This window comes from Apiospora phragmitis (genome assembly GCF_038363925.1).
Source record: "Apiospora phragmitis strain CBS 135458 chromosome Unknown utg000010l:1.0-9815664.0:1.0-9183399.0, whole genome shotgun sequence".
Taxonomy (NCBI): Eukaryota; Fungi; Ascomycota; class Sordariomycetes; order Amphisphaeriales; family Apiosporaceae; genus Apiospora; species Apiospora phragmitis.
This window is the reverse complement of record NW_027117409.1, coordinates 2,605,601-2,617,865: the sequence shown is the minus strand read 5'-3', so window position 1 is coordinate 2,617,865 and position 12,265 is coordinate 2,605,601. Positions and strand designations below refer to the sequence as shown.

Sequence of the window (12,265 nt, the reverse complement as noted above, 5' to 3'; positions counted from 1 at the left end):
TATCGTCATCAAACCAGCACTTGGTTCGATCGATGATCACAAGTGACGTGGGGTAGAGGGCCAAGACAAAGGGGGGAATAAAGCACAATGATAGTCAGGGGTGGGGGCAAGCGTTGGCCAATATGTATGTATCTCTGGCAAAGACTGAGCACCCGATGCCAGGTCTGAGTGGCCTTGGGGTTACAGTATTGTACGAGAAGCCGGGTTTAGTTTGGTACCAATTCTCTGGGTAATGGTCTGGCTTAGCTATGCAGCGATCCGAGACTCGCAGGGGTTCCGAGTGCAACAATAAATCATGTATCTTGACGAAAACATGGTGATTGGCGCATACAGTATTGCCGACTTCACCAATTGGAAGCCCAAGATAATAGCTGCCCAAGCCGATCGCGTCTCCTACTTTGGACTGATTGCCAGTCAGTCATAAGCCTCGACTGTGGAGCTGCAGCTTCCGACGAGCCGGGGTGTTCGTGCCTTCGTGCACAGGCAACAAGCTGGAGCAACCAATGAGGGATGCGTGCTGGCGTTTGTGACGAACCCAGGGGCCCGGCGCGCAGGCTCACCGGCCCGCACCTTGCTTGCTACCGTTGGCATCCCAGGCTTGAGGGCGTCGCCCAAGGCAGTGGTAAATAGCGAGGAGAGGAGGCTGTTTGGCTGTTTGCTTCTCGACAGGGGTTGGGTTATATAAGTTGTAACCGGTCAGGGAGGGCCACGCTCAACGCCACCGTTCCACATCCCTGGGAGACGCAATGCTGCTTGCTATCAGGGACGGTTATGTGGTGGGATGGATGGAAGTGGCTTCATCAGCCGAGACCAGCCGGTCATGAGCTGGCCCTCTCTTCCGAGTCCCGAAGACAAAAGCAAAGAGATGATAGATACAGACTTGTAACCTTATGAGGATGGAGAGGTAGAGAAATGACATATCATGCTCTGAGAAGAGACTGGTCAAGTAGCGAAGAGTGGAAACGGCGTATTCGACTCGGGGCTTTCGTGTCACACAGACAAACCAATAACTGGCTGGCAGTAGTCATAGTATATGACCATATGCAACGATAAAGGCAAATGAATTGGAAGCCCAAGCAAATCGGGGATAATAAGCAGCGAGTGGGTGCCTGACAGGTGCGCGCTTATAAACTGTGACGATAATGCTATGTTGCAGTTGGGTCCATGCAAAACAATTGATCACTGTATTAATCAGTGATGCAGCTCGACCTATAATTGAGTCGGTACTGCAGGCAGTACTGCTGTATTGTCCAGTAGGCCTGTAGATAGGCCTGTAGACCTGTAGCTTGTACATAACCGGGGCCGACCCCTCCACCCAACCAGTTCCGTCCAGAGTTCACAGCTCAGTCTTTCCCCACATGTGTCATGGTTCACATCACATGTGCAGCAGCCTTTTTTCCCTCTGGCCTGTCACATAAGACTAAGGTTAATACAATCAATCATTTAATCCTTTCGAAGAAACGCGTGCTTCTAGACGAACCTTGACAAAGATATATACATATCTCTTATCCCCTTTCTCCCTCGTCTTTCCTGGCACTACGTTCGTTCCGTATCGCCTCGGTCAACCAATATTGCTCCATCCAGGGGTGGAGGGACATGATTCAACAAATAGCCGGGACTCTCCAACCTCTCCCATCATCGATGTAGGTACAGTAAAGTATCGGTAGGTGGTGACCTGCTCACTTGCTAGCCCGGTCGGTCAGCCTAGCATGCGATGCGTGCTCCACCCACGCTGCCGCCGCCTCCTCCTCCTTCCTCTTTGCAAGGTGCCATAGTGGACCAGTACCCCCCTTGCACCCATACCTGTCTCCATTTCCGACCAGCCTACTTCCCATAGTGACGGAGATCATGCTCACTTTGGCTCTTATAACTCCCGCAGCCAACCTCAACACCACCCTCCCTAGACGCCTGCTGCCCACCATCCCGCCGCCGCCGCCGACGACGACGATTACAACTACCACGACAGCATTCTCCCCGCCCACGCCCTTCGAATCCACGCCGCCGACCTCGACGCCGACGACAGCGACAACGACATACACATGACAACGCACTATGCTAACCCTTACTGGCCGCAATATAACAACAGCTCCGCCACATCATCCGCCGCTTCTGGCGACACCGGCCACGACGATGAAATGGAGGAATTGCACCACGGCGCTGTCGCATTAGTCGAGTCCGAATCCAGCCCTTCTTCATATCACCACCCTCCCACTACAACCCACACCACCCTTTTCTCCCTGGCCCATGCCACCGAAGCCATGGACGTCCATCTGGATACAGATCAGGACGACTTTGATGACAGCTTATCTCTGGGTGACGACGAGAATATGGAGGCCGCCAGCGCTGCCCATCACATGGCCCACACCCAGCAGTACACTCTACCGCCGATAATACCCTCCCAGCCTATCCCCGAGCTGCACCCCGAATTCCTCCAAGGCCCATTGCCTCCAGTGAATCCTCCGCATTTGCCGTGGCCGCCGCAGTTGCCACCAGGCTTTGGCCTTTTCATGGGCGATATAACGGAAGAAGAGTTCGGCGAACTGCACCCCATACCCATCGGTAACGCGAATCCTTTGTCCCTGGCGCCCGAAAACTTGAACTTCGTCGACTTTATGCGAATATGGGCCGAAAATGGACGTGGAAAGCTGCCAGATATTCGCCGTCTGCGGGCGCAATTGAGTGACGTTGGCTGGGCTCAACCAGGGTGGAATATAATCAGTTACATGGCAACAAATGCGATCTACAAGGCATCGATTGGGAAGATTTGGGTGTACCGAGGAGCGTAGCCCGAGAACGTCGCATGATGACCTACCGAAACTACACCAACAAGAACGGCTCGGAGGAATGGCATGTAAGTACCATGCCCAGAAGTACCCCGAGAATTGCACATGTCTAATCAACCTCGCAGCCCACTCTACCAGATCGTATGCTCAGGCCGTCTGATAACTACTACCGCTTTCGAAACATGAGTTTGAGGCGTGATGTCCGTCTACTACATTTTCAACTGAGGAATATTTTGGGATGCGCATCCCGAACGCGCGCTTTCTTCCCGAGCCACGGCTACGTTAAGGAGATAGATCCTACCAGCGGCCGCTCCCGGAAAGCCATGGATTTCGATACCGTGGGAGATATGCAAGTGTCCACCCTGACTGCCATGAACGACATCTTGATGGTCGGCTGTTTCAACGGCGACTATCGATTCCGTAGTCTGCGTTCGGAGAATCTCTCATATACCGAGGGAAGATTGACGGACCACCTGAGCGGCATCACAAACCATGTTGAGGTCTATCCGTGTCGACGGTCCTCGGCGCCTCTGGCCGCTTTTGCCTCGAATGATCACGGCTTCAGGGTGGTCGACTTGTCCACTAACAGTATCCTTTCAGAAGCCAAATACAACTATCCTCTGAACTGTACTGCAATAAGTCCAGACAAGAGGCTTCGCGTGATGGTCGGCGACTGCGTGAACGTGCTAATCGCCGATGCTGAGACGGGCGAGACATTGCAAGATCTAGAAGGTCACCGTGATTTCGGATTCGCTTGCGACTGGGCACCCGACGGGTGGACCGTTGCCACTGGCTTCCAAGACAAAAGTGTCAGGATATGGGATGCGCGCATGTGGAGGAGGAACTACAATGGTGCAGCCAGCCCCTTAGCCGTCTTGCGTATGGAAATGTCGGGCGCCAGAAGTCTGCGCTTCTCGCCCCTCGGCACGGGGAAGAGAGTATTGGTCGCGGCAGAAGAAGCAGATATCGTCAACATCATCGATGCGCAGACGTTCGAGACGAAACAGAAGATGGACGTATTTGGCGAGATTGGCGGTACTGCTTTTGCTGATGAAGGGCAGAATCTGTTCACTCTAGTCACAGATCAGGCTCGCGGGGGGCTTATGTCCCTGGACCGGTGCGACGCCGGCGCCGAGGGCTCCTATAGTTATCTGGTGGACGAGGAGAACAGGCAGGAGTGGCCCCGTCGAGCACCGAGGCGGCACGAAGTTTTGAGCCCTCTTGGGTCGCATGAGACGGTGACACACCGCCGTCGGAAGGCTCTCGTATCAGGCAACCTCGATCCCTTTTAAATCACATTTTTGAGCCGATAGGCAGTGGGCAATTCCACGGTTATTTCAGGGGTAAGGCGTTAACAAATGCATACGGGCATATATCTTAGCTAGCGTGGTGTTGTTCATTTTCATCATTTTGTATCGTCTCGATCGCCATATCCTCATGTTGTCATTTGGACATCCTACTACTCCTACTACTATTACATCAAGAGTTGGGCATCATGCGGTCTTCTTCCTCCGACCTGGACCAGGGAACCAGGCCTGTTGTGGACGGAGGATTACCAGTAGGGATCTATATATAAAGTATGTACAGGCTGGGAGGGTAATAAACGATGACGGACAGCGGCAGTCGTCGGAGTCTACCTCAGCAACCAAATAAGCCGACGGACGGAAAATATGCACATACAAACGCATTATACGTGTATCTGTATGCAAGGAGGACACGGAGATTGTGCAACGATGCGGCTGCGCAAAGCTCCAGCTCTTCATGGCTGGAAGCAAGGCAAGGAGGTATGGGGACGAGTGTGCTGCTTACCTTGAAAGAGCCACACGCTTGGGGGAATAGGCACATACGACACCCGGCTTTAATCATTTGGCTTCTTCCAGCAGTACTGGCAGATCTTCTCTCACTACGCACCCTACGCACACCAGGGGCAAAGGTGCGCCGCGAATAAAGGATAGATTCCTGTCCTCTGTGATGAGGGAATAGTCAACACTGGGTCAACTATCTTATTGCATTATCAGGGAGCTCCTTTCAACCTGTTCTGTCCTTAGATCGTCAAGTCGCCAACAAGGAGGGCCGGCCACACAGGGCGTATGTTTACGGTTATCGTTTGCTGCGGAAACAACGACTATTTGTTGGGTGGCCGTAGTCGTATCGCCACCTCGCTCCAATTAGAATCAGGGGGTTGCAAACAGGAGGAACATGTTTGCCTGTGTGTGTATGTGTGTGTGTGTGTGTGTGTGGTCTTTGCTTGCGATCACACTTTTGGGGGGGGGGGGTTATAGCCATGCGGGAGAGCGCGAGCGAGAAGACATCACGAGCAATGTTTTGTTACTTATCATCTACTCTCACCATGGCGTATCATTCCTTTCACAACAACCTCCCGATGACAAGTCGAAGTAGACATAAGCTACTCATATCCCGAGTTCTAAACGCAACAGACGTTGCCTGCTCAGCGAGAACTTTAGAGCGAGAAAGAGAGAGAAGAAATATCACAAAAGATAAAGATAGTTCTTGGTGAGAAAAGGGGTGAGGAAGGTAAAGTTGATAGCCAGCTAGAAGATACACGAGCTACCCCCTATTTGCCCTTGGATAATCAACCGCATTTTGACTCGTGAACTCCAAAATATGTAGCTACCTCTCACCAGACCAACATTGAAGCCAAAGAGAGTCGGCACCAGGTGCCAGCATTAGTTCATAGGGGGCTAGTACCTCATCCATGGTTGATATAAGAACGCCTGCAAGTGTCTACCTAATACTTTGCTACAACCCCATTTGGTCATCCCTTTGCCACTCAATCTTTGGAGACATGCCTAGTAGTACATACTACTTGTTGTGCTCATTCGGGGTCCAGGACATTACCTAACGTACTTGTATGTATGCTGGAGTAAATTAAACATTCAGTTATGTATAACCAGGTGAGGGAGAGAGGATCGAGGTGAGAGGCCAACCAACCAACCTGCATTCTGCATGCGCTCGCTACACTACGTCACTGGCGTCATCATGCAATTTGCCCCCGATCAGTTAGGGGCGCGGCCAACAAACCGATCTGCACGACATAGCAGGGCGCTAGAACGCGACAAACCCAACCGCGGAAGCCGAAGGGGCACGCGGGCTCGCGGGTAGCTTGGTTGAAAAGTAGGTAGATAACCCCATCATTAACTACTACTAGTTCACAGTAGCACGCCTATAGTCGGCGACTTTTATATCGATCTGCAGATGGGCCTAAATAAGCTGCATATCCAGATAACTTACTGACCTACTCTAGATAGGGAGCCATACAAAAGATGCGCTTGCAGAAAAAAGCTACTGCGACATACCAGTATACGAACTATAGGCGAAAGGGAGGCAGAGAAACAGGATCATGGTATTATTCTCATCAGCAGGAGCAGTCACGAACATCAAGGAATGCCACCAAAGCACAAGGGACAAGCAAGCATAGTAATAGTAAGAGACACGGGTCAAACAGCGCTGTTCATCAATAGACACTAGTAAATTACAACATTATGAATGGCACCCTATTGTCGCATAGCCAGGGAGTTTCAGGCACGTAATGTTGCATCTTTCCAAGTGATTCCGCTCCTTCACCCCTCCTCCTCACGCTCATTGTAAATGTACCGTGTATCTCAAACCCACATAGGAAAAAAGGATAGCAGCTATCAACAACACCGGGCGCAGCCTGATCAGGTCACTTCTCGGTCAAACGCAACAGCCCGTTGATAACAGGAAGGGGTGAGGCGAGGCACCACAGGAGGCATAGCGAGTTAGCAAATCCAACTGACCGAGGAAGGGAAGACGCATTGCCCATATAACATGCAGATAATCTGTTCAAAGCAAATAAATTATGTACAGGATATGGTGGAATCAGATGTGACGATGCCAACCCGTTTTGGATGAGCCGGGCACGTATTTGTTGCTTAGAGGGAGAGGTTGATGACCGTCTTCAGGATGTCCTTGCAACCCCAGCTCGTCTCGCAGGCGCACTCGGTCTGGTCGCTCTTCCACAGGTCATCCTCCAGGGAGAAGAGGGTGACTTGCTCGGCGCACTCCTTCAGGATAGAAGTGACGGCAGTCTCCTGCTCAACCTTACCGGGGCAGGCAGCGCCGAGGCACTTGCCCTTGCTGGGCCAGCCGGTCTCGTAGCACTTTCCGGGCTTGCCGCAGATGCCGCCGAGGATCTCCATCTGGCTCTTGACGAACTTACCGGCCTGGTCGGCCGTGGTCTGGGCGTTGAAGAAGGGGTGGACGTTGGCAGCAGGGTACTCCACGACGCCGCAGAGAGTCTCGGCGACGCCAGGTGCCTGCCAGGCGCCGATGGTGTCGGCGGTGGTGAAGCCACCAGTGTAGCCGGTGAAGGTCTCCTTGCAGGTCTTAATGAGACCAGCGATCTCACCAGCAGTGCAGTAGCCGTTCAGCATAGCCTCGTTACCGATGGAGATGATCTCGACGAGGTCGAACTGGCCCCAGTTCTTGATGGCGCTGATCTGCTCAGAGACGGTAGGGTTGTTGGCAGAGCAGTGGGGAGCATCAATGAAGATACCGACGATCATCTTGACGCCGTAGGTCTTACAGGCGCCACCGACATTGGGGAGGGTGTCGCAGTCGGTGGAGTAGGTACGGAGAGTGGTGATACCGGCCTTGGCGAGGGCCTCGATGTCCTTCATGACCTCGTCCTTGGTCTTGCAGTTGCCATTCTGGGCGTAGGGAGTGTAAGTCATGGCCCAAGGACCGTTGCCGTTACCCTTGTTAGGGGTCGTGCTGGGCTTAGGCTTAGGCTTGGTGGCAGAGGAAGCGGGGACTTGGGGAACCGCAGAGTAGACGGGGCCAGTGGAAGCCGGAGCCGAGGGCTTCGGGGCAGAGGGCTTGGGGGTGACGGGAGCCGCGGGGACAACCGAAGTAAGGATAGTGGGCTTAGGAGCCTCAGTGGGCTTGACGTTCTCGTAGGGGCAGTAGACAACGTCGTTGGTCTTGGTGATGGTGGTCTGGACCTCGGGGCGGGTGTAGGTGCCCGGGAGGTACGAGGTGATGGAGGGCACAGCGATGGTGCTGTCCTCAGTGACGACGGTGGTGTGCTTGCCGACGGTGTAGGTACCAGCAGCCGGGCAGTAGGTGGTGGTGATGTCGATGGTGCTGGTGGTGACACCCTCGCTGGTCTTGACGGTGGCGTAGGGCACGGTGATGGTGGTAGCACCGGTCACACCGGTGGTGACACCGCCGATGGTGTGGGTGCCCTTGGGGACAGAAGTCATGGAGGCACCGCAAACAGTGGTGGTCTTGTCCACGGTGATGGTGGTAGCCGGGAAGGTGTAGACACCGGGGGTAGGGCACAGCTGAGGAGCCAGCGTGGGGACAACAGCGACCTCGGTCGTCGTGGGCTTCGGGGAGACGAAGCAGCCGTGGTCTTGGCAGCCGGGGGCTGGCTGGTAGACGGGGCCGGGGCAGGGTGAGGGTTGTGGACTGGCGACTCTTGTTAGTGACTTATACAACAACTCGAATACGGTACAATATGTCCGGCGGCGGAGGTTGACCTACGAGTAGCTTCACCGTACCAGGTGCTGTAGATGGTAGTGCACTCGGGGACACAGGTGCCGTTGGTGTCCTTCTTGTCGAAGCCGTGGAAGGCCTCGTGGGCGTGGCGGCGGTGGGCACTGGCGTTGGCGGCACCGGCCAGGGCCGCGGTGGCGGCGACGGCGTAAGTTCCCTTCATTATTCCTTCGGTGATCGAAAGCGATTAGATTATAAGCAGCTGCTGTCTGATTTTCGTGGATTTTCGTAGTATGAACGAGTGCCCGCTGAAAGAGTGAAGCGGTTGTTGAAATTAGGGTATACGAGGGACGAAAGTTGGCGAATGCTATCACGAGGATCGCATTAACATCAAGGGTCGTTCCGTGAGGGAGGGAAGAGGGAGGAAAAAGAATGCAGATCGAGGGCAGATCGCGGTACATTTATTATCAGAGCGAGCCCATGGAGCATGGCTTCACGGGGGGTGGGAGCGAGCGTGGATGGAGATGAGCGCGGGTGGGCTGCCCATACAGAATGGACACCCAATTTGGTTGACATGGTTGTTGTTTTTTGGTACCTTGACCTTTCTTTAGCCCGCCCATCTCCCATCACCGCTGGTCATGCCGGGATCCTCATGACCCTGGCCCGCGATGGGTCCCCAAGCCATTTAGTTGATCGTATCCTGTCCGTCTTGTTCTGCTCTGCTTCGCTCGCTCAATCAATCCGGCTCATGAGAGCCCACGAGAAATGGCGCGTTGACAGGTTTGTCGCAGTCGCGCGCACAGTGAGACAAGCAGATGGTCGCTCGAACATTCACCATATTGAGTTGAACATGTTTGTTCTCGCTGCCTCTGCTCCATCATCCGCGTGATGTGGATTCTGCTGGTCTACAGTACTGTACAATATTTCTTCGCTGTACCTGCATAAGTCGCTCGGCAACTTCAATGCGGCCAATCAATTAAGCTGTTTAGGTGGCAACGGGCCAGGGGGGATCCATGAAGACCCTTGCATTGGTGTACCTCTAGGGGGGTCATCGACAGCGAGTGTCAAGTCAACCGCGACGGCTAAGGCAAATTGGACATTTACCCAAATAGTACTGTGACAAGTAGAAAGAAGAAAACAGGATGTAATGAGAAGCCGCATTAAGGAGAAGGAGGGTACTCCAGGGAGCACTACGTACATAGAGCTAGCCCGTACGTCTGTTCCATCCTGTCAGTCCGTTGTCGTGCCCTCACGGAGCTGTAATGGAGCTCATGCTGACATGCTCGGCGCCACTGCTAGCGTGGTCCGGAGAGCAGATGGGAAATTAGTTAGGCGACCTTGGGAAATTGCAACTTCGCGCCAGCACTTCTTCAACCCTGCAAGGTCAACCTCCATTGGTTCTGCATTTGTCAATCGATCCTCCCACGGAACCAATCTGGTGCTCTTGTACTGTACTGTACCTATCGATTCTGTTCATCGTCGAGCTTATCAGCACCTTCATTCGTTACATGCCTGTGCGTAGGGAGAGGTGCACAGTAAGCTCGCGATTTGAGCCTTGTACGCCCGAACGCAGTCACAATAGCCCTACAGATATGGATTCGGCCAGTGTTCGCTTTTGAACGACAGCGTCGATCGCTCGGCCGCTTGCTCGAAGAAAGAATTATGTTGAAGAAGAAAACACAACCGCCAGGGCTGATCGCTGTCCTTTTCCGGCCACCTGGGCCTGCATAACGCATCAATACAAACACCTCGTGGCTTGACTGTCAAGGGGTGCACAGACGTTGACATGTGTTCTATGTATTTTATTTATTTTGTTTCTACAAGTATTCCGTCTCCCACAGGGGAGGAGTAGAAGCCCTTCTTCTTCTTCTTCTTCTTCTTCTTCTTCTTCTTCTTCGCCATTGGCAATTGCCGCGAGTCGGTCAGCCTTCTCATATCGTTCGAGAAGACCTGCGTTTACGAGCTTGCCCGCCACAAAGATCATGATCTCTGTCAGACTAACCTTATCTGACTACAGCCCATTTCCCCCTTTTTAAGCTCACTGGCTCCACGTAAGCCGCTGCGCCTTACCGCTTTGCCTGTTTCCTGCTCCCAAGCTTGCGAGCTCCGTGAGACCCCCGCCAACAACACCCCCCGGTCCTCGTATACAAATTGCCTGCTGGAGAAGGTAACATTTGAACCGTGGGCCGGTCGGGTCTCCAAGCCTCCTTCCCCACACGGCCTACAAGTAAATGAGGCAACTAACTATCTTCATCGTTCATCAGCGAGATCTCTAGCCTCGCCCTCGTTCGACCTCCTGGCCAGCTGGCACCCGATAGTCAAGCTTTCGATAGCCGGTGGGTTCTGGGTTCGAATCAAGTAAGTCCAACTGCTGATCCAACCGCTGGCCTCTCCTTGCCCGGCTTCTATTCTTATTGCCGGCCAGTACCGGCATCTTCGACCCCTACAAGACTGCTCACTTGGTTAGGATAGGCGTGATTACTCAATGGACCCGACGCCTATCACTCTGGCCAGACCAATAGATCGTCGACCAGAGGGGATTTGTATCTGTGCAACCGATCGAATTGCCTCGCTTGCCTGTTTAATTGGTTCCGCCCGTATTCCGGTGTGCTGATAAAGGAGGGTACTGGGTACTGTATCTGATCAGTGCAAACAAACAAACACTGATCAAGAACAGTCCCGGGTGTACATCGTTCGGTTCAGCTGGCGAGAGCTTACAACCAGCACATACCATATAACTGGTGATCTGGCCTTGAAAGTCCCGAGCTGGCTCGAAGCTGGTCAATGGCATGTCAGCCTAGTCCTTTATTTTCCTGGTTGATTCTCTCTATACCTGTGTCCATGTCCCTCAAGCAAGTCTCCGCAGAGCAAACCACATTTTCTCCGATATTCCATGATCATAGAGCCACGCATGGCTGCATGATCCGGGAGCGGACAGTACGGGTCAAAGACTACAAAAGTGCTAACCCGTTCACGACTTTAGGAACGACGCTGCTAGACGATGTGACTCCATTAAAATGTGTACGGTAATAGCTGATGGATATAAATATAATCCCTCCCATAACCCCCTCGAACTCTCTAAATCAGATGCCCAATTTGACTATATCCTTGATGTATCTCATCACGATTTAGCTGGCTGCGGAAAGCCTCCGTCTTCATAACAACCGCAACTTTGGGAGTGTTGAAGGTCGTTCCTAACTTCACTGCAACATGGCAGTGCTGACCAGAGCCGCAGCACTGAAAAGCCCAATCTAGCGAAGTGTCAGCTGTGTGGTGGTATTTATTCACATGACAGAACTTACAGAAAGAACATTCGCTCCAGCGCCGGAAATCGGTGGCTCCTTGCCACCGCTGCCAGAGGTGCCGTTGGACATGACCCCGCCAGTACCCATAGGCATGCCACCCATCGCAGTCGTGTGCATGGTGGTCATCGTGCTCATCTTCGACGTCATGCTGCTGGCCATCATTGTGCTCTGCGATGAGACCATTGGCATCGAAGACGGGGTCGTTGTCTGCGTCATGGGCTCTTCGTAAGGCATCGAGGCACTCATGCCCGTGGTCATAGCAGAGCCGAACCCCATACCCTCGCGGACGAAGGCGTATCAGTAGTGATGGGCAGGGAGTACATGGGCGAGGAGGCCGCATCGGTCATCGGTACAGCCTCGGGGGGCATGGTGGATGCACCGGCGGCGGCGGCGGAAGAAGACATGGGCATCTGGCCTTCCATCTGGGCCAGCGCGGCACCGGCCAATGCAAGAAGTGCGTATCGTCGAACAGCCATTTTTTCTTTTCTTGATAATGCAAAGAGTGTTGTTGTGGATCAACAAAGGCGAGGTAGACAGAAGATCAAGGGTCCCCGGGGGGGGGGGGAGGCTAAAAATAAACCCCAAAGACAAAGGATATCTGCCGGGCCTTTGACGACGAAGGCGGAGGCCACATCTTTTGAGCTTGTGTAGTCACTATATTGCCTCTTCAGCATAACAAGGGAAGCTTTATCATCG

General features: G+C 53.3%; 3 protein-coding genes across 3 annotated transcripts; 1 reads left to right on the top strand and 2 right to left on the bottom strand.

Moving 5' to 3' along the window:
- Window positions 1-1,714: 1,714 nt before the first annotated feature.
- PG994_010568 (uncharacterized protein) lies at window positions 1,715-4,075 on the top strand (the record flags this gene model as incomplete). The annotated part of the gene is made up of 4 exons (XM_066861977.1): window positions 1,715-1,774; window positions 1,905-2,679; window positions 2,748-2,851; window positions 2,909-4,075. The coding sequence occupies 4 exons, from the start codon at window positions 1,715-1,717 to the stop codon at window positions 4,073-4,075; spliced, it is 2,106 nt and encodes a 701-aa protein (XP_066711087.1).
- A 2,622-nt stretch (window positions 4,076-6,697) lies between these two features.
- PG994_010567 (glycoside hydrolase family 17 protein) lies at window positions 6,698-8,487 on the bottom strand (the record flags this gene model as incomplete). Its single annotated transcript, XM_066861976.1, has 2 exons — window positions 6,698-8,237; window positions 8,309-8,487. 2 exons carry the CDS (start codon window positions 8,485-8,487, stop codon window positions 6,698-6,700), a joined length of 1,719 nt encoding a protein of 572 aa, XP_066711086.1.
- Window positions 8,488-11,464: 2,977 nt separating this feature from the next.
- Window positions 11,465-12,045, bottom strand: PG994_010566 (uncharacterized protein; the record flags this gene model as incomplete). Its single annotated transcript, XM_066861975.1, has 3 exons — window positions 11,465-11,515; window positions 11,567-11,776; window positions 11,848-12,045. The coding sequence occupies 3 exons, from the start codon at window positions 12,043-12,045 to the stop codon at window positions 11,465-11,467; spliced, it is 459 nt and encodes a 152-aa protein (XP_066711085.1).
- Between the last annotated feature and the right edge of the window lie 220 nt (window positions 12,046-12,265).